A 27,071-nucleotide genomic window follows, 5' to 3' on the forward strand; every position below is an offset into this window, starting at 1 on the left:
ATTGTGACCTGGCTGAAGTCGGAGGCTTAACCGACTGCGCCACCCAGGCGCCCTAGGCATTTATATTACCTCACAGGCAGGGTCTTCATTTTAGCCTCTAGACCTGGTGTGCGTATACATACTTACGCTTTTATGTTATCAAAAGGCATTTCCTAAAGCTTTTTTTCACAAATCACACGTAGTGAGTTATGTAGGCTAACTGACATGTCAATGAAACATATTTCTGTTGCGTAGATAAAGACAGTTTTTATTTCTGTTTTGTTGATAAAAGATTCAGATATTACTTACAATTTTTATTAAATGAAACTTATGTGTTAGAAGTATTTGAAATTAAAAGTGCTTAACTAATCAACACGGATGAATGTTGAGTAGAGACGTTTACCTGGCCAGCTAAGGTCTGTGCGGCGCGAGAGGCAGTGGAAGGTCAGGGTCCTGATCCCAGCACGGCGCTTGCAGCCTGAAGACATGGGTGCCAGTTATGTTGACCAGCATACACTGTTAGTCCTAGGCGGTTCCCGTCTATTTGTATTCTGTGAAAAGTGGCTCAGTTAGTGGGATTTGGCAACAAAGTCTGTGTTTGCCCCACTTTTTTTTTTTTTAAGTTTTATTTATTTGGAGAGAGAGGGCACGCAAACAGGAGGGGCAGAGAGAGGGGGAGATAGAGAATCCTGAGCAGTCTCCCGTGTTGCTGGCGCACAGCTCGATGCATATCTCAAACTTACAAACTGTGAGATCATGACCTGAGTTGAAATCAGGAGTCAGCCGCTTAACCAACTGAGCCACCCAGGTACCCCAGTGCATTTGCCCCATTCTTAGAGTGAATATTTTTGTGGGCTCTTCTCATATTCGGTGGCAGCCTTTGTGTCATTCCAGGTTGCAATTAAGAAAACCCTAATGTTACCAGCACTCATGACGAAGCCTGTTCATTTATTAAAAAAAAATTTTTTTTTTTTAACGTTTATTTATTTTTGAGACAGAGAGAGACAGAGAATGAGCTGGGAAGGGGCAGAGAGAGAGGGAGACACAGAATCCAAAGCAGGCTCCATGTTCTGAGCTGTCAGCACAGAGCCTGACATGGGGCTCAAACTCACAGATGGTGAGATCATGACCTGAGCCGAGGTCGGACGCTCAACTGACTGAGCCATCCAGGCGCATCCCCCCCAATTTTTTTTTAATGTTTATTTTTTATTTTTGAGAGAGACACAACGTGAGTGGGGGAGGGGCCAAGAGAGAGGGAGAGACAGAATCTGAAGTAGGCTGCAGGCTCTCAGCTGTCAGCACTGAGCCACCCAGGCACCCCTGTGCCCTTTTTAAATTTTCATTTTGCAAGCCTTCTTCCATTCTGTTATGACTCAATAAAAGAATAAAATTCACAGTATTTGGTTTGTAGAGAGGCTGATTTTAGATGTGAAGTTAAGGTCACAGTTTTTGTTCTTTATTTCAGCTATTTTTCCCTATAATGCTCTCTAGTTTTTTCGCCATTTTGGCCTCAAATAATTCCTTGACTTATATACCTTTGAAAGATACTAATGGTCATTTCTGGATCCCACCATCTTCCAAACAAGAATCATTCTCTAAATAACTTTTACATGAAGCTTTCCCTCGGTGGAACTCATTGGAACTCTCTTCAACATAATTAGTCTTCTAAACAATCCCTGAAAATATTTTCCACCTGTTAGATGGTACCAAGCTCTTTCAACTTGCTGCCTTTGCTATTTGGTTCCTTTTCTGAATAATTTATTGACTGGTGACATTAGCCTTTGGCATGAATTTCTGCAGTATTCGCCCGTTGATGGTTCACCATCCCGCGGTGTGTGTGTTGTACTTCATGGCTTGCTCTTTCCCCTGAGGGAAAACGTGTTGCCTTAAATACACCCCTACATCCTGCGGCTTCTCAACCTCTCAAAAACCAGTACTCTCTGACACCGTGTGTGGTGTCTTTGTCTCTTGCTGAGCTACATACAGGCTCTTGTTTTTCGGGGTCCACCTTCCAACCCATCTCTCATTTTTCCTTCTTTGCTTCAAAATTAATACCTGGCCGAGAACTTAAAAAAAATGTGCTCTGTTATTCTTGTCTTTCAAAGACTGAGTTGTTTCCTTATTACCAGGTCAACCGGGATTTTCTCCTAAAGCACCAAAGGAGCCATGTTCTTTAGTGAACACTGAGAAGTTGAAAACACAACTCCTGCAAATTCAGGCAGAGCTGAATAATTCAAAGCAAGAATATGAAGAATTCAAAGAACTAATGAGGTAAGGTGTAAATACCCATTCGTGCTTACCTATTTCAGTATCTTTTAGTGTTGAGTTGTTTTCGTGTTTAATATTGATAATTTGAGCATTTTACTTTATTTTTTTTTTATATATATTTTTTTCAACATTTATTTATTTTTGGGACAGAGAGAGACAGAGCATGAATGGGGGAGGGGCAGAGAGAGAGGGAGACACAGAATCGGAAACAGGCTCCAGGCTCCGAGCCATCAGCCCAGAGCCTGACGCGGGGCTCGAACTCCCGGACCGCGAGATCGTGACCTGGCTGAAGTCGGACGCTTAACCGACTGCGCCACCCAGGCGCCCCTGAGCATTTTACTTTAAATATGAATTCGCATTTAGCAACTAACCTGTGGCATGAAGAAAAAGCTCTTTTAATATATATATATATATTTTTTTTTTTTTAATTTTTTTTTTCAACGTTTATTTATTTTTGGGACAGAGAGAGACAGAGCATGAACGGGGGAGGGGCAGAGAGAGAGGGAGACACAGAATCGGAAACAGGCTCCAGGCTCCGAGCCATCTGCCCAGAGCCTGACGCGGGGCTCGAACTCACGGACTGCGAGATCGTGACCTGGCTGAAGTCGGAGGCTTAACCGACTGCGCCACCCAGGCACCCCTCTTTTAATATATTTAATGAACTAAATGATACGGATGTTTTCACTGATACACCTGTATCTGGTTACCAAATTTAAATCAGTGTTTTTATGAATGAAGTCAGGATTTTTAGAAATTATAGGTTTGTTAATATTCTTTATGCTCTTTGTGTAAAAGAAAACGAAGATGAACCACATTCATATTATAACTAAGATTAATCCTGTCCAAAAAAAAAGAAGCGTTCATTTTAAAAATAATATATCATGTGTGCTATCGTCATGGACTACTTGGGCTTTTGAATTGGAACTCGACCATTTACTAGTTAAATACTTTACACTGTAGTTAATTCTCATATGCTGTATTTTCCCCAACTGGAAAATGAAGGTAATAATCTGAGAATATCTCTGAGTTAGAAAACTATCAAGTTATGTGAGAGTATAAAGTGTAAAGTGTTCGGGCGCCTGGGTGGCTCAGTCGATTGAGGGTCCGACTTCGGCTCAGGTCATGGTCTCACGAACGTGAGTTCAAGCCCTGTGTCGGACTCTGTGCTGGCAGCTCAGAGCCTGGAGCCTGCTTCAGATTCTGTGTCTCCCTCTCTGTTCCTCCCCCACTCTCACTCTTTCTTTCCGTGTGTCTGTCTGTCTCTCTCTCAAAAATAAAGATAAAAAAATTTTTTTTTAAATTTTTTCAACTTTTTTTTTTTTTTTTTTTTTAATTTTGGGACAGAGAGAGACAGAGCATGAATGGGGGAGGGGCAGAGAGAGAGGGAGACACAGAATCGGAAACAGGCTCCAGGCTCCGAGCCATCAGCCCAGAGCCTGACGCGGGGCTCGAACTCATGGACCGCGAGATCCTGACCTGGCTGAAGTCGGACGCTTAACCGACTGCGCCACCCAGGCGCCCCCCCAAAAAATTTTTTTTTTAAAGTGTAAAGTGTTTTACAAATGTATGACATTACTTATTACCTAAAATACTTGACTTTTAAATATCTCTTAGGAAAAAGCAGCTAGAATTGGAGTCAGAGCTTCAGTCTTTGCAAAAAGCAAACCTTAATCTTGAAAACCTTTTGGAAGCAACAAAAGCCTGCAAGCGACAAGAAGTTTCTCAGCTGAATAAAATTCATGCCGAAACGCTTAAGGTAGGCGATCTGAAGCACTTCTTCGATCCTAAGTCAGTTTGATCTCATTTTGTTAACAGTGGAGAGAATCTGCACTGATGGTTGCCAGATACGATAGAATCTCTTGCAGACGGTTAACTCCAGGGTGACTCTGGTCCTAGTGTTCTGATGTCTGGCTCCAGGGGTGGGGTGGGGTGGGAAAGAATGTGGCATTTGAAATCAGACCTGGGTTCAAATTTTCATCTGTCACTAAACTTAGGCAGGATTTCCTAACTTCTTTAAAAAAATATTTCTTTTAATGTTTATTTATATTTTGAGAGACAGAGAGAGAGCACAAGTTGACGGAGGGCAGAGAGAGAGGGAGACACAGAATCCGAAGCAGGATCTGAGCTATCAGCACAGAGATGTCTCGAACTCATGAGACATGAGATCATGAACTGAGCCGACGTCAGATGCTCAACCAACTGAGCCACCCAGGCGCCCCAGGGTTTCCTAATGTCCAAGCCTCATATTTATGATCTCCAAATTAAGGGTGAGACTAATTTGACTGTAGGTTTTTTAGAACGTCAAATGGGATAGTAGAGTGCCTGGCGCCTGGTGGATCTCGGCAGCTGTTGCTATAATGTACTGTGTACCCACAGCTGTTGTAGAAGAATAGACATTTTAAAGACAAAGACCCCTGAAGGATCCAGGTAACACTGATGATACTAGGAGGGCTTCTTTCCCTAAACAGCCATAGCCTTCGTAAAAGAAAAAAAAATGAACATCTAAGAATGCGGAGAGGAGGAGAAGCAAAAGATTAAAGAGGTGATGATGCTGATGCCAGTGATTGAGCTTTTGGACCAAATTCTCTGCAGGCTAAAAAAATGTTTCTTATACATCTTAAAAATAGATGTTTATCCCTACTGGTTATTTTACAAGGGATATTTTTGGTGTCGCTTAATAGGAGACTTCTTTTAAAAGAAATTTTATTCATTCATTTGAATAGGCAATTCACATGACTGGAATTGTTAAAGGTACAAAGAATATATGGTGACAAGTCTCTCCCTGCTGTCCTTCCTGCCGACCATCCAAGGCCCTTTTTGGAAGTAGTCACTGTTACTCAGTCTTGGTTTTGGTTTCCATCCTTTAATTTTTAATTTTTTCTTTTTTTCAATTTTAATTGAATTCTAGTTTACATACAATATCATTGTTGTAGCTTCAGATGTACAACATAGTGATGTGACCATTCTATACGTTGTGCAGTGCTTACCCAGTAAGTATAGTCCCCATCTGTCACCATACAGAGTTAGTTACAATATGATTGACTGTAATCCCTATGCTGTACATTACATCCCTTTTGCTTATTTATTTTATAACTGGGAGCTTGTAACTCTTAATCCCCTTAGGCCATCTCACCTATCTTCCCCAACCCCTTCTCCTCTGGCAACCACCATGAGTCTATTTCTGGTTTGTTTTGTTTTGTATTTAATTAATTAATTAATTTTTAATAGGGGCCCCTGGGTGGCCCAGTCAGTTAAGCGTCTGACTTCGGCTCAGGTCATGATCTCATGTCTCATGAGTTCGAAACATCTCTGTGCTGACAGTTCAGAGCCTGGAGTCTGCTTCGGATTCTGTGTCTCCCTCTCTCTCTATCCCTCCCCAACTCATGCTGTGTGTTTGTGTCTCTCAAAAATAAACATTAAAAAAAGATTTATAAAAAAATTTTTTTAATGTTTATTTTTGAGTAATCTCCACACCCACTGTGGGACTTGAACCCACAACCCTGAGATCAAGAGTCTCACAGTCTACTGACTGAGCCATGCAGGCACCCCTTGTTTTGTTGTTTTAGATTCCATATTTAAGTGAAATCATATAGTATTTGTCTTTTTCTGACTTATTTCACTTAGCATGATACCCTCTATGTCCATCCATGTTGTCACCAATGGCAAGATCTCAGTCTTTTTTATGGCTGAGTAATATTCGCGTGTGTGTGTGTGTGTGTGTGTGTGTGTGTGTGTGTGTGACATCTTTATCCATTTATCTATTGATGGACACTTGGGTTGCTTGTATGTCTTGGTTATTGGAAATAATGCTGCAAAAAAACATAGGGGTGCATATATTTTTTTCAAATTAGTGTTTCCATTTTGTTTTGGTAAATAAATACCCAGCAGTAGAATTTTGCTGGACCTATTGTAGTTCTATTTTAACTTTTTGAGAAACCTCCCTACTGTTTTTCACAGTGGCTGCACAATTTACATTCCCACCAACAGTGCAGGAGGACTTCCTTTCTCTTGTCCTTTTAATACTAGCCATCCTGACAGGTGTGAGGTGTTGATTGCTCATGGTGGTTTTGATCTGTATTTCCCTGATGATGAGTGATGTTGAGCATTTTTTCATGTGCATGCTGCCCATCTGGATGTTTTCTTTGGAAAAATGTCTATTTGGGTCCTCTGTCCTTTTCTAATTGGATTATTTGGGGTTTTTTGGTTTTGAGTTTTATGAGTTCTTTATATATTTTAGATCTTAAACCTTTATTGAATGTTATTTGCAAGTATCTTCTGCCATTCAGTAGGTTGCCCTTTTGTTTTGTTGGTGGTTTCCTTTGCTGTGCAAAAGCCTTTTACTTTGATGTCCCACTTGCTTATTCCTCTTTTCTTATTTTACACAAATGGTAACATATTATACATATCATTCTACATCAGGTTTTTTTTGGATTTTCCTTAGAGTGTGTCCCATGACTAAAAAGAACTTTCTCTATGTTTTGTTTTGTTTTGTTTTGTTTTGTTTTTTGACAGCTGCACATAAATCTGTTCTATGGATGTATCATGATTTATTTAACCTCGAAAATGCTATTTTAAAAAATAAAGGTAGAATGTTTTTCTTTGGTCTTTAAAAATGATGGCCTTTAAATTCTGTGTAGGAGATTATTTTAAAATATTTGCAGAGGGGCTCCTGGGTGGCTCATTGGGTTAAGCATCTGACTCTTGGTTATGGCTCAGGTCATGATCTCACAGTTTGTGGGTTCAGTCCTCACATCGGGCTCTACACTGACAGTGTGGAGTCTGCTTGGGATTCTCTCTCTCTTTCTGCCCCTCCCCTGCTTGCACACACTCTCTCTTTTTCTCTCAAAATAAACTAAGAAAAAAAAAAATTCCTGGGGTGCCTGGGTGGCTCAGTCAGTTAAGTGTCTGACTCTTGATTTCGGCTCAGGTTGATGGGATTAAGCCCTGAGTTGGGCTCTGCACTGACATTATGGAACCTACTTGGGATTCTCCATCCCTCTCTCTCTCTCCCCATCCCCCACTCTATCAAATAAATAAATAAACATTAAAAAGTACTTGTACAACATTGCCAAATGTTTTATAATCCTGTGTTTGTAGCCCTCTGCCTTGGTAGAATTCTAGAGCTTGAAGCACCATGCATGGCAGGCTAGTCCTACTTCCTCCATTTATAGCTCCGCACATAAGACTAAAGTGATGACGTTTTGCCAAGAGTAGCCCAGCCCTTCAGAGCTTTCGTTGTTGTTCATTTTCAACTATATGAGTACTTTATGAATACGTTCTTCTTGTTTAGAAGAAACATATACATACATCTGTAAGTTTCGGTTCAAGTTCTTTTTCAGCACTATTGCCAGTCGGGTTCTATTCCAGTCCTTTATCCCCCATCCCTGAGAGTCATTTGTTATCAGTTTAGGAATCTTTTTACTTGGCAATTTTCTATGGTAAATATGCATGGACTGGGAAAATACGCCAGGTTATTTCATACGTTGTTTTTTTTGTTGTGCTTTGTTTTTAAAATTTAATGGAATCATCCTATGTATGTTATTCTTCAGTGGACCTTTGTTAACTCTGGGTTATGCTGGGGTCATTCCACATTAACTAGTACGTAGAGCTCTACCTCATTTTACATCTAGGCTGCCATGTTTTGGACAACCCATGGCTTGTTTAGGTGTTTGCCAGGGTAGGTGTTCTTTGGGGGTGGAGTCTGTGGACGGAGTGGTCGTCTTCTGATGTCTCAGGAGTGGGGTCATTCCCATTCAAGTGACCACTGGGTGTCTGCACCATGTGCTCTCCCAGGAGGTCTGGGAGCCCTCACTGCCCAGCGCCAGCCCCTGGAACTGGCATTGTGTGACTCTTTAACAGTCTGATGGGTGAGGGATGTTATCTTGTGAAGGTTTTAATTCTCATTTCTTTTACTTCTGTTAAAGTCTCATATCTATGATCGCTGTCCTTTTTCATGGAGGAAAAAGAAAAATAAGTCTGTTTTCTTATTAGTTGTTTTACCTTCTGATTTGTAGTTTTTAACGTGTTACTCTTTTGTGTGTCGTACGTACTACTGCCAGTGTATTCGCCATCAGGTTGTTTGTCTTTTTGTATGTGATTCTGTTAGAAAGAACTTTTTCAATTTTGATATAGCCAGGTTTATTCATCTTTCGTATTTGTGACTTACGTATTTTTTTTCGGGGTACAGTATACTTGATTGATGGTATGTGAGAAGGTAGGGCTCCCCAAGCCCCTCTCCTTTTTCAGGGGGTCTGGGATGGAAACTGTGTAGAGGTCAGGAGATTCTCAGTGTGTTGGGGATGAGTTGGGGAAAGGACTCCTGAGAAGCTGAGGGCCTCTGTCTTCCCCTTGCTCTCTCCAGGGCTGGTGGTCCAGGAGATGTTTACTCCTTGAATGCCATGTGGACCATGAGGTCTACCACCCGGTTGCTGTAGCAAAGTTCATTGTCATACCAGGAAATGAGCTTAACAGAATGGTCATTGAGGCAATGCCAGCCCCAGCATCAAAGATGGAAGAGTGGTTGTCACTGTTAAAGTTGAGGACAAACCTGGTCCTCCCTGTAGCCCAGGATGCCCTTGAGGGGGCCCTCCGATGTCTGCTTCACCACCTTCTTGACGTCATCGTATTTGGCAGCTTTCTCCAGGCAGCAGGTCAGATCCATGGATCTGACACATTAGGAGTGGAAACATGGAGAGCCATGCCAGTGAGCTTCCTGTTCAGCTCAGGGATGGCCTTGCTTGCAGCCTTGGCAGCACCAGTAGAAGCAGGGCTGATGTTCTGGGTGGCAGTGATGCATGGACTGTGGTCATGAGTCCCTCCATGATGCCAAAGTTTTCATGGATGACCTTGGCCAGAGGGGCCAAGCTGTTGGCGGTACAGGAGGCATTGCTGACAATCTTGAGGGAGCTCTCATAATTCTCAGGGTTCACGCCCATCACAAATATGGGGGCATCAGCAGAAAGGGCTGAGGTGATGACCCTCTTGGCCCCACTCTTCACATGAGCCCCAGCCTTCTCTATGGTGATGAAGACCCCAGCAGACTCCACAATATATTTATTCAGCACCGGCATCGTCCCATTTGATGTTGGTGGGATCTGGCTTCTGGAAGATGGAGATGGGCTCTCCATTGATGACAGGTTTGCAGTTCTCAGCCTTGACTGTACTGTGGAGTTTGCCTTGGTTGGAATCGTACTAGAACATGTAGACCATGTAATTAAGGTCAATGAAGGGATCATTAATGGTAACAATATCCACTTAGCCAGGAGTTAAAAGCATCGCTGATGACCAAGTGCCTAATTTGGCTGAATCCGGTTACCCTGACCTTCACCATGGTATCTCGGGGACATGGCTGGCTACAGCGGAAGATGAGGCTGTCTGTCCAACGGGGAGGAGCAAAGAGCCTCTATTATGTATTTTTAAAGGCCCAGACAGTCTCAAGATCATCAGTATAATTTTATTTTTACACTGAGATGTTTAATGCATCTGCTATTTTATTTTTGAATGGTGTGACTTAGGGATTTGACTTTTTTTTTTTTTTAATGTTCATTTTTGAAAGAGAGAGAGAGAGAGAGACCGAGAGGGACAGAGACAGAGACAGAGAGTGAGCCGGGGAGGGGCCAAGAGAGGGAAACAGAATCCGAAGCACAGAGCCCAACGCGGGGCCCAAACCCACGAACCTTGAGATCATGACCTGAGCCGAAGTCGGATGCCCAACAGACTGAGCCACCCAGGGGCACCAGGGATTTAACTTTTAATAGTCCTTGTTTTTCTCACTAATTTGAACTTTCAACATAAGTCACTCTTTTTCTGTGTATTTGATGTAGGCCAGGGAAATCTTTCCAATTTGTTCTCCTTTGACTTGTCTCTTCTTGTACAATTACTCTTTGTATGAAGTTTGGAATTGGCTGATCTAGTTTCAGTTTTAAAAATCTTAAGAGAATTTTCCTTGAGACCGCATTGAATTGATAGATTTGTTTCTACTTGGGCATTTCTCTGCTGCCTCTCAAGGATACTCTTCTTTTGATGATTAGAATTTCAATTTTATCCTTTCTGTTCACATGGTTATTACTCAGTGCTATGGCTGTGTTGTTCACGAGTGCTAATGTTGTCCATAATCACTTTTTGCCGCAGATTATAACTACACCAACCAAGGCTTATCAACTTTGGTCTCGACCAGTACCAAAACTAAGCCCCGAAGCAGGGAGCTCTGGCCCTGTGCATGCTCAGAATCCCAGCACATTAGATGATAATATCTTGAATGAGCCAGTTCCACCTGAGATGAATGAACAGGCTTTTGAGGCCATTTCTGAAGAGCTTAGGATGGTGCAGGTAATGGTTAGTTTTAGAAAAAGCAAGTAACTAGACATTCATTGAGAAACTCCCTGTATCATGTCAACTCTAATATGTAGTGTTCAAATCTGTGTGGTATTAAAATTGTATCTTGTTAAACACGGGTGTGTGAAAGCAGAAATCAGCCAGCTTTTGCTCGTTCTTTTTGTTTGCTCTGCGGTATTTAGCAAGTCCCACTCTCTAGTCTCCTCAGGTTTTGGCTCTCTCCTATATGAAGAGACCAGTCTTGTCCCCAGCTTCAAGTTCCAGAACGGGTTTATATAGCACAGTACTGTATCTGCAAAGAAAATTAAAATAATTGAAAGAATCTTCTTATACATCAAATTGCAGACAGTTTTTGATGTATTTGAAAGAACGTGTGAAGTGTGTTTATCTCAGAATTCTGGTGATTTATTTTTTCAGAAAGTTTTTCTGCTGTTTGACAATACTTAGAGTGAGCCAGACTACCCTCAAATTCCAAAAGTTCGCCCTTTCCAAGGCATGGAGGCCATTCTTGTAAAGTCACTCCATGCAGCCTTGGGAAAGCTTCTTAGAAGTCTCAAGATGCTCTATGATTGATTCCATTGAATCATTTTTCCCCTTTGTGTTTCAAATTATCCGCTTTGATGGACCACAAGTGTAATTCTGAAACATGAGAAGTCATTAGTGTAGTCTTTGGAAATTGTTTTCTGGCTCCAAACTGGCCTTTGATACCTTTGTCTATGTGAGGTTTTGAATTTTATTCTATTTTATTTTATTTAGTGGAATGTTTGCGATTTCCACTGAAAAGAATTTTTGACAACTCAAGTTTTTGTGTTGCAGGAACAAATGAGTGCCCTTCAAGTCAAGTTGGATGAGGAAGAGCATAAAAACCTGAAGCTTCAGCAGCACATTGACAAACTGGAACATCATTCTGTACAAACGCGGGAGGTGAGACCCAAGAGCAGGGCCTCAGAAGATGTATGAAACAGATCCTCAAAGGAAGAGTGTTACAAGAAGAACAGGACTTTGCAAAGCCTTTGTCAAGGCTCATTTGGGTTGTATTCTTTATTGTGTTACTTCACACACTGCTCTGATAATGACACACACCGCCTAGGCTGAATTCTAGCTCACTTAGTGGACAGTGTAGATAGGGCCCTTGCTCTCGGTTCGGAACAAGGCAGGGTAGATGGCCCAGGTGCTTGCAGTGGCCCTGCCTCTTTGTTGGTCTTCCTCACTGTAGTTCGTGGGAACAGCCGACTTTCTTCTGTCAGACACCTGAAGCTAGATTTTAAAAACAGAAACAAGGTAATGATTTGGAGAGTATCTTAGCATGCCAGTATACCTTTTTCTAATAAATTTATCTTTTTCTCAAAGCTTTTCTCGTCAGAAAGAACTGATTGGACCAGACAGCAGCAAGAGCATCTCTCACAACTGAATGTCCTTGAAAAGCAGCTTCGGGACGCTCAAACTAAGAATGAGTGTAAGTTCGAACGGCTGGGAGCTTTGTAATCTGAATACCGTGACTCAGTATCTCTTGACCTCTATGAGTAAATCTTGCCCCTATGTTTTTGGTTGTTTTGTTTTGTTTTTAATTAGATGACCAGACTTGGGTCTGCAAGGCAGTGGTAAGTAATAATCTCATATCAGAAAGGGTGCTTTCCTTCAAGACTGGTCATAAACAAGTGATTGAACTGGTTGCTGAACCTTTTAATACTGCTTTGAAAATGAAGTGTCTTGAAATCATAAGATGAATAATATTTTGACAGTGAGAAAATAAAGAATAACTATGTATTTGTATATGTCCATAGAGGTGGGAGTATCATTTGATTCCCAGTTTTTTGCAGCTTATTTCTCCTTTCATCAAAGTGTTTGCAGCAGTTTGTAATAAAGCTAAAACAAAAGGCGGCCATTATGTTTTCTTTGATCTAAAGAGTTACTTGATGTCACCTCCAATTGGAGTTTTCTTAGAAGACCAGCAGTGTTTAACCCATTTTGGAATGTTCTGGTGTATCACCAAAGGGTTTTCAATAAGTAAGATTAGGTCACTTAAAATATGTTAAATCTGTTGATTTTTTTCTCCCTTATATTAAAAGTTGCCATACACATGGCTCAGGAGAAAGTGGAACAGTCAAGTGACCTGCAGATCAGGGACAGATGTTAACCCTTTACTTTTTTTGTAGAAATATACCAAAAATCATAAACGAGGAGGAATAAAATAGAAATCTCTGTGCTCCTAGGTACCTACCACTTGGTTGTTCAACATCTTAAGATTGGTCTCTCCAACTTGTTTTTGCTGTTTGTGTGAAAATATCCATCCAACCTCTTTGTCTACTTTGTTAAAAAAAAAATGTGTGTGTGTGTGTGTAAAGAAACCTGTTGAGAATGTATTTTGTTTTGTTTTTTAGTTTTGAAAAGTGAGGTGCATGACCTGCGAGTAGTTCTTCACTCTGCAGACAAGGAGCTGTCTTCCGTGAGGCTGGAGTATAGTTCGTTCAGAGAGAGTCAGGAGAAAGAGCTGAGTAGCCTCTCTGATCGACACGCGCACACACAGCTCCAGCTGGATAGCGTCAGGTAGAGTTGTTCTGTTATGCTGTCCAGTTGCCTGGTTGGGGCCTGCAGTCCAGGACTGCTCGCCGTGCAAGTGCTATAAACCCAACTCAAACTAGTTAAACAAAAAGGTAAATTACTGGCTCACAATAACGGGGAGGCCTAGAGGTGATTTTGGTTTCAGGGGCAAACTAGACCGAGTCTCAAAAGATACTGTCAGTGCACATTTCTCTCTGTCTCTGTCTCTCTGTCTCTGTCTCTCTCAGTTCCTGCTCTGCTTCCCTCATTATGTTGCCCTTACTCAGTCCTACTATTGAGAGCCTTCCTCTCTGTGACGGGGAACAGATCGCCTCAGACCGCTGCATATTCTCTTAGCATAATGACCCCTGTGATGAAACCCTCTGTCCCAGAAGGCATGTATCAATCCCAGGGAAAATCTGAATTGGTTTTGCTGGAGTCCTCTGCTTACCTGCGGACCAGTCACTTCCCAGGGGTTTGAGGTGATATAGGCCCAACATAGGTGATGCACCTTTTCCAGAGGGAGAGGTATGCTCTTATTAGAAGAAGGGACAGTACAAGGTAGAACAAATCAGTAGTTGTCACTGTTGTCCACAGTAACTTGTCAGAGGCTGGCAGGAGTCAGTGCTGGTAATCTTGAAATAAAGGAATGACAGATGTAAGGGGTTTGCTTTTACTGCTCTTTTCCTTGCCAATTTCAACCTTTTATAAAATCATTTTGTGTTTTGGTTGCCATCGTATGGGTCCGTGGCATTTAATAATGGACATTTGGCACGTGATGCTGTGAGCATGATACACGTTGCAAAGGTTTAAATCTGCAGTTTTTATGTGTTTTCTGCACGAGGAATTAAAATAGAGGAAGAAAATTTGAGATCTGCAGACCGGATTCATCCATAAACATGTTTTTGCTGGATCTTCCCAGTGTGGTGTTTAAAAAGTTTAGCATAGGGGCGCCTCGGTGGTTCAGTTGGTTGGGCATCTGACTTGGGCTCGGGTCATGATCTCACGGTTTGTGAATTCGGGCCCTGCCTTGGGCTCTGTGCTGACACCTTGGAGCCTGGAGCCTGCTTCGGATTCTGTGTTTCCCTCTCTGTCTGCCTGCCTCTGTCTGTCTGTCTGTCTGTCTCTCTCTCTCTCTCTCAAAAATAAACATTTAAAAAAAAAGTTTCGCATTGCATTCTTAAGATTGAGAGCTTTCTTATAAAAATCCATCTTTCAGCATCCCCTGAAATCCCATCCCTGCCCCCCGAATGACTCCTTTCCCGTGAGTTGGTGGGGGGCTGTCAGCCTCCACTGCCCCTGTTTCCCCAGCACTGAGTTGCCATTTGTCATCCCTGATGCACTGTTGTTTTTTTCTTATCAGGCATTTGTGGGGGTTTTTTTTGTTGTTTTTTTTTAATCTTTATTTATTTTTGAGAGAGAGAGAGAGAGCGAGAGAGCGAGCATGAGCAGGGGAGGAACAGAGAGAGAAGGAGACACAGAATCCGAAGCAGGCTGCAGGCTCTGAGCCATCAGCACAGAGCCCGATGCGGGGCTTGAACCCATGAACCGTGAGATCATGACCTGAGCCAAAGTCGGACGCTTAACCGACTGAGCCACCCAGGCGCCCCACCAGGTATTTGTTTTTAACATCTGAATCACTGACCCTGATCTTGGCTGTGTCATAAATGAACTTTGTGTGAGTTTTTTGGAAAGGTCACTCCACTTATCTCGTTGGATTTTAATTTCCTCATGTTTACAAGTCATTTGAACCAGATCTAAAATATTAAGAATCCACTATATTTGACTATGTACTTAAATTCTGTCTTAAAAATAGCAAGTACTTCTTTGCTTTTTAAATTTGATATAATTTTTCTCAGTGTCTCAGGTTTAACTCTCTTGCTCAAACCGAGTGTATCACTCTTTGGGCTGCTTATACTCCATGTCCCCACAGGTGGTGAGAAGGCCCCTGCGTGAAATAGCCCAATACCGCTGTGTGTTCCTTGAATCATTTGGCTGCTTTCTATACACAGTTTGTATCATAAATACACACATCTCTCCTCTGGTCTGTTGTCTGTATGCCTCTCTTTAGCAATTGATTTATACCACTTTGGTTTTGTTTTTTGGGTTTTTTGTAAGTTTATTTGTTTTGAGAGAGAGCACACATGAGCAGGGGAAGGGCAGAGAGGGAGAGCGAATCCCAAGCAGGCTCCACGCTCTCAGCACAGAGCCCAATGCAGGGTTCAAACCCACAAACCGACCATGACCTGAGCCGAAATCAAGAGTCGGACGCTTAACCGACTGAGCCACCCAGACCGTACCACTTTGTAATGTGCCACTTCTGCTCTGCTTTCAGCAAGTAAAGCAGATGAATCCCTGCCTAATCAGTTTACAAGCTGGGACATCTCTTTTGGATGGTGCAGAGTCAGGTTCATTGTTCACTAGTTCTTGGCCGAGCCCTGGATGTTTGGGCCTGTCACAGCAGGTGCAGCGCAGAACGAGAGGATGAGAACCTAAGAAGCGGGAAACAATAATCACGTGAATTAAGAAATGGTTCTTTCTGGGGGAGTTGCTCTCTTGCTCAAACCAAAGCCACATTTGCCATCTTAGAATCTTCCTAGAATTGAGAGGATATGTGATGAATGAATAGAGGTGAGGTGTCAACAGAACTAAGTGAACGGCCATTTCCTAGCTTACGTAAGGAAGGGTTAGGTCTGGAACTCCCTAAAATGAATCCATGACTCAAAATTGCCCACGAGTTAAGCATGTCTGGTTGAGACCATGGGAGGCAGAATGAGGAGGTATATGGCTCAAGCTAACATGCCCACCCTGTCTCCTCCGGCCCCGTCACACTGCTCTGTGGTCCATTGTGTGTTACATGTTTGTGCATCGTGGGCATCCCACACACGGTCACGTCAGTCAAGGCTTCTGTAAGTTGGGCACGGTCTGTAGACAGGAGCAGTGGAACTGCCGGTAATTGAACTCGCAGAACTACATTTGATGTTTATATTGACCATTGTAAAAATGTTTTCCTGATAAAGATTAGAAAAGGAAAAGCTTCTTGAGAGCAAAGCCTGCCTACAGGATTCCTATGACAACTTACAAGAAGTAATGAAGTTTGAAATTGACCAACTTTCAAAAAACCTCCAAAACTGCAAAAATGAAAATGAAACTCTGAAATCTGATCTGAATGTAAGTTAAGAAAGGTATTGGTTATTGATGAATTTGTCCTGAATGTGTGATTGTTCCCTGGAGCACAGGGCAAGGCCTGTTTATTGACCTCTTCCTAACTTCTGTACTGGCCCCTCGTGCCTGCCAACATAGAAGGTACTTGATGTGTTTGTTGACTGTGCATTGCTAGTAACAATTTCTTAAAATCTAATATGACATTGTCTTTTAGAATTTGGTGGAGCTTTTTGAGGCAGAAAAAGAACGCAATAACAAATTATTATTACAATTTGAAGAAGATAAAGAAAACAGTTCTAAGTGAGTGCTATTTATCTTTTCCATTAGTTGACTAGAGTATCATTTACTATCACATTCTTTATCTTGAGTTGTTTGGGGTTTTTTTTATTGCTGATGCCCTGTAAGGTTATTTTTTTAAAACATTCCAAAATGAATATCCGATTCTTTTGTATAAGAGGCTATGTAGAGAAACTTAATTTTTCAAAAGCATTCAGGAAGTAGCTACGCTACTTTTGAAATGAATAGCAGTTGATGGTGATCAGAACTCTGGTCCTTCTATAAATAAATCTCGGTATTTTTATAACTGGAAGGTGGGGACTGATTTTTATTTCTGTCTCTACTATTCTTTTTCTGGCTGCTCTGTTTTTCTCTTGGTCCTTTAATATGGAATGCCATTGTCCTTCTTGCCTGTCTCTTCAAGTTCTTTTCCTTGGTGATCTCTGTCAGTCTCTTGGCCTCAGCCAGCAGGATGATCATTACTGTAGCAAGAGGAAGTATTTGTTTATTCAGCAGATACCTGTAGAGTTTTTAGTATGACTCGGCTTCTCTTCTAGGCCTGGGGATACGGAGGTAACTACATCTGGTGGGCATACATCTTAGCTGGGAAACAGTTAACCATTTAGTTGTTCAAACACTAGGTGATATCCAACAAGCCCGGCACTATTCTGGTAAGTGCCAGAACATTTATTTAGAGGTAAGACAGTGAACAAAATATCCCCATCCCCGTGAGTTTCACATTCTAGCACAGAGAGATAGGTAATAAACACATGCTTATGTCAGCAAGTCCTGAGTGCTCCAAAGAAAGAGAAACCCGTAGCACAAAATAGGTTCTCTTTGGTTTGTTGAAGAAATGGGTTCAGATCTTGACTCCTGCTGGAACACAATGCCTGATGCCAAGCGTGTGCCAAACAAAGTTCCGTTGCCGTTCACAGAATCTCTTCTGTACAAATGCACCCGCTTCCTGTTTCCATTGGATGAAGTCATGAGTAAAAAAGATCATTCTTTTCTTTCAGAGAAATATTAGAAGTTCTTGAGGTTGTGCACCAGGAGAAACAGAAAGAGATAGCCAAATGCGAGCAGCAGGTGAGTGATCTGTGCTCTTAATTCTAGCCTTTGAGGTCTGTAACTCCCAGTCCGGTGTCTGGAGAGGTGCATTATGAACAAGGTTTCAGCTCTCAGGTGTCGAAAATAGGTAGTAAAAATAGATGAGCTTTTTGGTTGGTTGTATTATTTTTGAACTCTTGTTTTTCTAACTCCTTGGAAGGCTATAATCATACTTTGTTGGTGGCCCCCCGGTGGAAACCCACAGAATCAATGCCTTTTAACCCAGCTTCTCCTTTTCAAGTGTTACCTGATGAGCACCATACAATATGAAAAGGAGATTTCAACTTCTTTTTTTTCCCCCCCTATATGTGTATGTGGTTGGCTTTGGAATTTAATTCTTTTTCTAAAAATAGTTATTTTTCCCCATAGATGGCAAAAGTACAGAAACTGGAAGAAAGTTTATATGCTACCGAAAAAGTAATTCGTTCTCTGGAAAAGTCTAGAGATGCTGACAAGGTTGGTAGAGGTTGAAGCCGAATCCCTCTTTATTTTCCTCATAAGTGAGGCTTTAATGTTCCCGTCCCCTGCCCGCAGGGTGACTGGTAGCTGGCATTCCTGTAGACACTTAGGCCTTGTTTGTCTTCCAAGGTTGGCAGAGAAGGGGATCTTCTATTATTATTATTATTATTATTATTATTATTATTTCTCCATGTAACTTCAAGAGGAAACTGTTCTACTACTTCTGATGGCACTGTTTCTATTTTTATTATTTTTTTATATATTTTTTTATTTTGGGGTGGGGGGAGAGGGAGAGGGAGAGAGAGAATCTTAAGCATGCTTGATCCCAGCAACCATGAGATCATGACATGAGCTGCAATCAAGAGACGGATGCTTAACCAACTGAGCCACCCAGGTGGCCCGCTGGTGGCACTGTTTCTAAAACCCATCCTGCCCCTCTTTACTAGGCTGCTGTTAGTGTGAGCCTTTCTGGTTGACTCTGAGTCCCATGATACAAACTGTCAGATTTCTGGTGTGTTGTCTTTAATTAGGATAGTAAATGAAATATGCATGTCCAAGTATCAAATTAGGTATAAATTTCTTATATGCCTACCTATAATTCATTCAGAAAAACCAAAGCAAATTATTAAATCAAATAGAGTAAGGCCATTAATATACAAACTGATAATAATATAATGTGACGTATTTTGCTAAAACAAAATGGACTTCTCCTGTTGTCTTTCGGAGAGGTAAACTGTTGTTTACCTCAGTAATGGTCTCCTCCTTAATGTCATTGGGTGTGAAGACATTGTTTCTCTCCTCATCAGGAAGTTGTAGCTGACCTCATGAGCCAGATCCAGGAGCTGAGAACATCGGTGTGTGAAAAAACAGAAACCATAGACACCCTGAAGCAAGAACTGAAGGACATCAGTGTAAGTTCTGTAACCGACAAGATACATTTGAGCACTCCCCAGATTCTTCAAGAGTTTGACAAATGCTACACCAGAACAAAAGGATTGCTGTGGTCAAATCGGTTTGGAAATCCTAGTCAAAGCCTCAACAGGTTTCTGGATTCGCAGAACTTACAGAGCTTTTAATATGCTGACCCCTGTGAGGCGGTGCCCGCTGCCGCCCTGCTCTGATCGTCCTGGCCTGGGTTCAGTGCTCTGTGTGCACCGATTGGGAATTGCTGATCAGAAGCAGGCCGGTTGTAATCCGTGATAGTTAAGGGTATGTGGTGTTCTTTCGTTGCTTTGAGGAAAAACAGTGACACGTTTTGGTTAAGTTCAGAGACATTCCTTGTATAGCGAGTGAGTTTTTCCATTATTGGACTTTCTGGTTTCCTCAAGTGAGTATTTTCTCCGAGTAACTACTTTCCCCCTCATGCGCGCACATACCTAAGTTGAATGTGGGTGCTTCCTCCTCACCTCGGGTCAAGGTGAAGTTTTTTGCCCACGTTGGTCATTCCTCTGCTACAAAGGGAGGTTGCTGTTCTCACGTTTGTTGCCGAAGGCAGTTTCTTGATAAAGGTGTGATAATAATTAATATGGGGCGCCCAGCTGGCTCAGTCGGTGAAGAGTGCGACTCTTGGTCTCTGGGTCGGGAGTTTGAGCCCCATTGTTAGGGGCAGAGATGACCAAAAAACAGTAAGAAAACCTGAGTGGTTTTTCACTGCTCCCTGTGGGACTTTTTGACTTCTCTTCACCATTCATGCACTTATTCTTCCATTCGTTTGTCCAATAAGTAGTTATTGAACTATTTGTGTTAGTCTCATCATCACCTCGGAGCTCAGACTCCTTCTTGTTATTTTAGTGAAAAAATAAGCACAGGAAAGCAGACAGCTCTTACAACTTTCTTTCTGCAGTGCAAACACAACTCTGCTTTGGCTGACAAGGAAGAGAGCAAAGTGTTGATTAAGAAACAGGAAGTGGAGATTCTGGACCTGAAAGAAGCCCTTAGACTGAGAATACTCTCTGAGGACATAGAGGTACATGTTAACACATCCTGACTCTTTTTTGCCTTTTTCCATGGCAATGTTTGTATGTGTATGTGTGCGTGGAGGTTATTAATGAAGAAACAGAGGGCTTTTTAAAGGGACAAGTCATAATTAGAGCCATTTTCCCATAGGGTAGTTAGGCCAGTAATAGATAACACTAAAATTGTTATACTTTATCCAGTTGATATGCATTCATTTGTGCTAACAGCTGGTGTTGCATCCACACGACTCCTGAAACAGAATGCTACGGGCACCAGTGACAGTCACAACAAAGTTTATTACAATGAGAGGCAAGGCCGACCAACCGGGACCAACACTCTTCATAAGAGTGCGGCCTGAACAGCTGGGGTACAGAGTTTTTATAACCGATCACATCGTTTTATCATTACCTGGGAACAGAGTTAGAAACAGTTGCCTAATGAGGTGTTTATTTTAGACTTTCTGCCTCGAAGTTGCAACCAGTGGATCTCCTTGACCCTGCCTCTGACGCTCTTTTCTTTGAACTTTTGTTTCCTTAATTGGTGAAGCCTAATTTACAAGGGTATGAGGCGTAGTTTACCAGAGCAAAGCAAGGCTGTTATCTCTTAACCTTCAGTGTCAACACAAAGCTGTTATTTTTCAAGCTAAGCTTTAGCCCTACACTACAATTTAACCCTTACACTGGTAAGTTCCTGTAACTGACCCTCTTCCCAAAGGGGAGCAGATTGGCCACTGCGTTTACTTGGTGGAGTGGTAGCAGCAGGGAGCAAAGAAAGATCTGGTTAACAGGTTAAACCAGCTGAGGTAGGTTTTAGCTAAAGTGGGTTTTAATTTTTCGTTGTTGGTGTAAATGTGTCTATTTTTAAATGAAGCAGTACTGGGACGCCTGGGCGGTTCAGTCAGTAGAGTGGCCAACTCTCCATCTTGGCTCAGGTCATGATCCCAGGATGGTGAGATTGAGCCCCGAGTCAGGCTCTGCGAGTCAGGCTCTGCGTTGGGCGTGGAGCCTGCTTAAGATTCTCTCTCCCTCTTTCTCCGCCCCTCCCCTCCACATGTGCACGCTCGCGCGCTCTCTCTCTCTCTCTCTCTCTCTCTCGCTCTCTTTCTCTCAATAAGTAAGTAAATAAACAAGCAAGCAAGCAGTACTGTCACATGGCTCAAAATTCAAATTACATAAAGCAGTAGATATTCTGTCATGTATCCTTCCAGAGATTTTTTTTTTAAATAAATGTTTATTTTTGAGACAGCGAGTGTGAATGGGGGAGGGAGAGGTAGGGGGACAGGGGATCTGAAGCAGGCTCAGCGCTCACAGCAGAGAACCCGATGTGGGGCTCGAACCCGTGAATCATGAGATCATGACCTGAGCCGAAGTTGGCCGCTTAACCAACTGAGCCACCCAGATGCCCTACTTCCAGAGACATTTTAGGCAAATCCCATATACATTTAGTTTTCTTTTTCTCACACAAATGGTAACCCACCATATATACTACTCTGTGGTTGCTTTAGAAGTAAAGCTTTCTTGCTAAACTATGCTATCCATGAAAGAAACAACAAATATTTATTGAACCCACCTACCATTTGTCCTTGCCTGGAAGAATGATTGAAACACTGTTACTTACGTCAAAATATGCTATCTATTTTAAGAATTAAACGTATCTTGGGGCGCCTGGGTGGCGCAGTCGGTTAAGCGTCCGACTTCAGCCAGGTCACGATCTCGCGGTCCGTGAGTTCGAGCCCCGCGTCGGGCTCTGGGCTGATGGCTCGGAGCCTGGAGCCTGTTTCCAATTCTGTGTCTCCCTCTCTCTCTGCCCCTCCCCCCTTCATGCTCTGTCTCTCTCTGTCCCAAAAATAAATAAATGTTGAAAAAAAAAATTAAAAAAAAAAAAAAAAGAATTAAACGTATCTTGATCTAACAAAGGATCTGGGAGCACAGGAAAGGGAGGAGGGGAGTGACTGTGCCAAAATCGCAGAGCACTTCCCAAAGGAGATAGTATTTGTACAAGGCTTCGCTAGGGAGGGGGCTGTGGGTGTTGGTGGGGCCTGTCCGGCTGTGGGGGGAGAGCTGAGGTGGAGACGGATGGAGTCTGTGTCATGGAGCGTCTCCAAGAGTGTCGGCTGCATAGACTTCAAGCCCAGGCCAAAGGCGAAAAGGCCAGAGCCCAGAAGTGGTGGTGGGAATGTTGGCAAGATAGAACTGAGCAGTGCTTTAGAAGTTCAGCAGGCAGTTGTGGGGTCCGCAGGACGTGTGCCGTGGCAACAGCAAGCAGAGTGGGTGCCGAGGGCTCTAGCCACAGTGACCGAAGGCGGTTCCTTGTACGTCTGAGATGGAGAAATAGCGGCCTGGGGAAAGTTGGTGAAACACACGGTGTATGCGCTAGTTTTGAGCTTTAGAACCTGTGGGGATAGATCTCCAAGGCAGATTTACCCAGGAGTCTGTATTTCTAGCCTCCTGTATGCCAGAAAGGACTCGAAGCTAACACACCTGCAGTGCAAGGAGATGAAAATAGACAAGACGGTCCAGGCCGCAGGAGCACAAGACAAGAGTAATAAGCTGTTAGGGCACAGGCTACGGAGCTGGCTGCTGTGGAGTCTGAGTCCTGGCTGTGTGACGCTGTGAAAGTTACACTTGTCTCTGCCTCATTTGTCACGTCTCTGGAGCAGAGATAACACTGCCGCCTAGTCCCTAAGAGGAGGTGAAATGAGGTGACACGTGGAAAGGGCTTAGGAACTGACTGGCAGCTTGTGAGTTGCTCAGTCTGTGGGAGCTGGCAGTATTTTTAGGAGGTGAGTTGGAAAGTTTGTACACAGTGTCAACTGTACTTCAATTAAAAAAAAAAAAAGAAATTTAGGGGTGCCTGGGTGGCTCAGTCAGTTAAGCATCTGACTCTTGATCTTGGCTCAGGTCATGATCTCACAGTTTGTGAGATCGAGCCCCACGTTGGGCTCCACGCTAACAGTGCAGAGCCTGCTTCAGATTCTCTCTCTCCTTCTCTCTCTCCGTCCGTCCCCCCACTCCTCTCAAAATAAATAAATAAACGTTAAAACAAAAAAAGTGGAAAGTAGCACACAAAAGTCACACCCTAAGGTCTTGTACAAGTATAAAATGGGGACTAAATCTTCAGTTCCACACTGCCTGTTGCCCAAGTGTGGAGGGAAGCCTGGCTATTTGAGTGGGAGTGGCTAATAATGGGAGCTCAGTACAATTCACCTCCAGGCTCTTCCTTACTCCCTTTGTCTCCTGTGTCTTTCTTGTTCTTCTCTTAAAAAATGTGTGACAGTGCATATTGAAATATCTTAGATTCGAGGGGAATCATCCCACAGTCACTTCACGTTCCCCCTTTTACTAGTCACCTGGCTTCCTCAGCTAAAGTATTTACAACTAATGACAAAGGGGTCCTTGCCTTAATCCATAGAAGAGCTTTTAGGTCAGAATACTCAAGAAAGGACAGACACACCCTGGTGGTGAATGGATACAGGAAGGTGCATGAGCAGCTTCCCCCAGGAAGAAGATAGTGGCCTAGAAACCTTGCTAAAAGAAATGTGAAATTAAGCACAAAGCTACTGTTTGATCTTACAGCTAGTAAATATTAAGATATGCAGAGAAGGGTGATTACTGACACTTGTGATGAAGTTTAAGTTCAGCCTTTGGGGAGGTGGTCTAGTAATACACAGCCTTAATTTTTTTGCATATGCTTCGAGTTTGCACTTTTTAGAAATTAGCCTAAAGAAATAATCCAGTAGGGAGGTGCCTGGGTGGCTCAGTTGGTTAAGCATCTGGCTTCTGCTCAGGTCATGATCTCACGGTTCATGAGTTCGAGCCCGCCAGGCTCTGTGCTGACAGCTTGGAGCCTGGAACCTGCTTCAGATTCTGTGTCTCCCTCTCTCTCTGCTCCTCCCCTGCTCACGCTCTCTCTCTCTCTCTCTCAAATATAAATAAGTGTTAAAAAATAATTTTTAGGGGCGCCTGGGTGGCTCAGTTGGTTAAGCGGCCGACTTCAGCTCAGGTCATGATCTCACGGCCCGTGAGTTCGAGCCGCGCGTCGGGCTCTGTGCTGACAGCTCAGAACCTGGAGCCTGTTTCGGATTCTGTGTCTCCCTCTCTCTGAACCTCCCCCATTCATGCTCTGTCTCTCTCTGTCTCAAAAATAAATAAACGTTAAAAAAAATAAAAAAAATGAATGAATGTTAAAAATTAAAAAAAATAATAATTTAAAAAAAAGAAAGAATCTAGGTATGAGAATATAATGCATTATGATAGTGAAAAATTCAAATCAGCCAAAGTATTCAGTGATGGGCTAAATTGTGGTGCATACTTAAGATGAACTCAAGCCCGCCCAATGAAAAATTATGTGATAAAAGAATGAATATGTGGAAAAGTGTTTGTGATACATCAAGTATGTGTGTGTGTGTGCATTTTTGCCTGACGTATTACAAACATTTTCCACATACTTTTATATCATATCATTTATATATGTACATACATTTTTTTAGGTGATACACATATTAATGTATATCACATATACCTGTTATATGCAGTGTTATACATGGTAACATATTTATAGTGATATAAATATGTATACGTACATATATACATGCACATTTGGAAAGTTAGAGTAAGCAGATTCTGCTCTAACTTGATAGCGATTACATGTTGTGTACACAGGAATTATGTATGCAACCCACAGGACTTCTAATTCTCTCTGCCACTTTCCATCAAGCTACTCCTCTGAAACTCTGATGGCCTATGACAATGTATCACTACCTGGTGACTGCCCAACCCCTCCCCAACTGGCTGAGGGGTACCCATCTTTATAGCTATTTACCTTCTAATGTATAAAGGACTAGAGTCAATTGGTCAGATAGCAGGTAAGCTAGGGACCTGTTTCTGGAGTCCTCATACGGAAAGAGTGATCGATCAGCTTTGAGATCCTGGGGGGTCAGAGGAAATGTTCAGTGTTAAACGAAAGGGTGGAATGCACTGAAACCCCAATTGGGATACCTGTATGAATTTCATGCAATGCTTCTCTTTAGACCTGTTCTTAAATGGGGTGACTGGGTGGCTCAGTCAGGTAAGCGTCCGACTTTGGCTCAGGTCATGATCTCACTGCTCACGGGTTCGAGCCCCACATCGGGCTCTGTGCTGACAGCTCAGAGCCTGGAGCCTGCTTTGGATTCTGTGTCTCCCTTTCTCTCTGTCCTTCTCCCTCTTGTACTGTCTCTCTTTGTCTCTCAAAAAATGAGTAAATGTCATAAATAAATAAATAAATAAAATTAACTGCTTGTTTGCTTTGGACTGGATTAGCACATAAGCAAAAAAAAAAGTTAAAAGTTCTTATTTAAGACTTTTTAACCTTTTGCAATTTGCACATACTAGTGATTTGCAAATCCTTAGTGGAGTATACAATTATGAAAGCAATCTTTCTTTGCGGGGATCATCCCGACAGAGGGATATGCTCTGTGAGGACCTGGCCCATGCCACCGAGCAACTGAACAAGCTCACCGAGGCCTCAAAGAAGCACTCAGAGCTGCTGCAGTCTGCCCAGGAGGAGATGGCCAAGAAGGAGGCCCTGATCCAGGAACTTCAGCACGAGGTGAGGTCCAGTGCCGCGGCTCATTCTCTCTGTATACAGCAAGGTGGGCCAACAGGGCACTTAGGTGGTCAGGCTGCGCTGCGGGCTCTGAACAACTTGGTTGCTCACGTGTGTTCTGACTTGCTCGGCTGCCTCTCTGCCCACCCTCGGCCCCCTGACAACACGCCAGCAAGTTCTAACCTCTGGGGCAAGGTTATGGCCGATTTGTATCCTCCTTTTGGCTGCTGTTTTACATTTTATTTTCCTCAAACGACCCTTTGATTACCAGCGAAGCTTTAAAAAGTTGTTTTTAGGAGCACCCAGGTAGCTCTGTCAGTTAAGCGTCCGACTCTTGATTTTGGTTCAGGTCATGATCTCACGAGTGTTAGATTGAGCTCCGCATCAGATTCCGTGCTGAGTGTGGAGCCTGCTTCAGATTCTCCCTCTCCCTCTCTCTCTGCCCTTCCTCCGCTCATGCTGTCTTTTCCTCTCAAAATAAGTAAACACTAAAAATGTTTTTTAAAAAAAGTGTAAAGAAGTCTGTGGGAGAGAGGGAGAGGGGAGGGTTGTAGCAGCAACCAGCATTTACGGATGTGAACGGCAGCCGCAGGGTCGACAGCTACTGACTGTGAGCATTGCTGTGGTTTGGATTGGTTTTAACACCTTACTGCTTTTCAAGCAGTATTTAATGAAAGCCTGAGAAAATAATGTGAAAAGTCTGTATCCTCACACCTTGGGAAATTTGTCTGTTCTAACCGGACCATGTGCCCAGTTCTAACTTGCCACCTTCATCTGTTCGATTTTCTCAGCTAAACCAGAAGAAAGAGGAAGTAGAACAGAAAAAGAATGAATATAACTTCAAAATGAGACAGCTCGAACACGTAATGGATTCTGCTGCCGAGCATCCCCAGGTACCTGTGCTCTGGGGACATGGAACGGTTTCGTGAGGGATTGCAAGTGTGGACATTACTAAGACTGTAGCTCTGTGTTTTTATAGAAAGAGATTTTTGCCAGTACCTTTTCTGCTCTTTACTGGATAAAAAGGTACTGGTGTTTTATTTGTTTCACCTGCACAGGAATTAGAATGACAGGCTGAATAGCTAAGTGTTTTCGTTTGAAATGAAATCTTTATAAAATATCACTTAATCAGGTGTTTGGATGGAATTTAATTTTATTTTAGAGCCCTAGAACACCACCTCACTTTCAAACACACTTGGCAAAACTCCTAGAAACCCAAGAACAAGAGATAGAAGACGGAAGAGCGTCTAAGGTTTCTTTGCAACACCTTGTCACAAAGCTAAACGAAGACCGAGAAGTCAAAAATGCTGAAATCCTCAGAATGAAGGTAACTGGGTCGTCTTTTTTAAAAAAAATCTTTTAAAATAAACAGTATCCAAAATCAACCAAAGAAACAGTAT

General features: G+C 42.6%; 1 protein-coding gene across 5 annotated transcripts in view; it reads left to right on the top strand.

Moving 5' to 3' along the window:
• KIF15 (kinesin family member 15) overlaps nt 1–27,071 on the top strand; it is an 84,962-nt gene that overhangs the window by 46,612 nt on the left and 11,279 nt on the right. For 4 of the 5 annotated variants that reach the window (XM_047826894.1, XM_047826923.1, XM_047826913.1 and 1 more), the window contains 15 exons: nt 2,109–2,250; nt 3,862–4,003; nt 10,378–10,575; nt 11,398–11,505; nt 11,932–12,037; nt 12,963–13,128; nt 16,143–16,293; nt 16,502–16,587; nt 17,580–17,649; nt 18,040–18,126; nt 18,936–19,040; nt 19,973–20,095; nt 25,528–25,674; nt 26,463–26,564; nt 26,834–26,998. In XM_047826894.1, coding sequence (XP_047682850.1) covers nt 2,109–2,250; nt 3,862–4,003; nt 10,378–10,575; nt 11,398–11,505; nt 11,932–12,037; nt 12,963–13,128; nt 16,143–16,293; nt 16,502–16,587; nt 17,580–17,649; nt 18,040–18,126; nt 18,936–19,040; nt 19,973–20,095; nt 25,528–25,674; nt 26,463–26,564; nt 26,834–26,998 — 1,898 coding nt within the window. The remainder of the gene's footprint in view (nt 1–2,108; nt 2,251–3,861; nt 4,004–10,377; nt 10,576–11,397; nt 11,506–11,931; nt 12,038–12,962; nt 13,129–16,142; nt 16,294–16,501; nt 16,588–17,579; nt 17,650–18,039; nt 18,127–18,935; nt 19,041–19,972; nt 20,096–25,527; nt 25,675–26,462; nt 26,565–26,833; nt 26,999–27,071) is intronic. The other variant, XR_007145684.1, reaches the window with a different exon arrangement.

Source organism: Prionailurus viverrinus, chromosome A2 (assembly GCF_022837055.1).
Source record: "Prionailurus viverrinus isolate Anna chromosome A2, UM_Priviv_1.0, whole genome shotgun sequence".
NCBI classification, from domain to species: domain Eukaryota; kingdom Metazoa; phylum Chordata; class Mammalia; order Carnivora; family Felidae; genus Prionailurus; species Prionailurus viverrinus.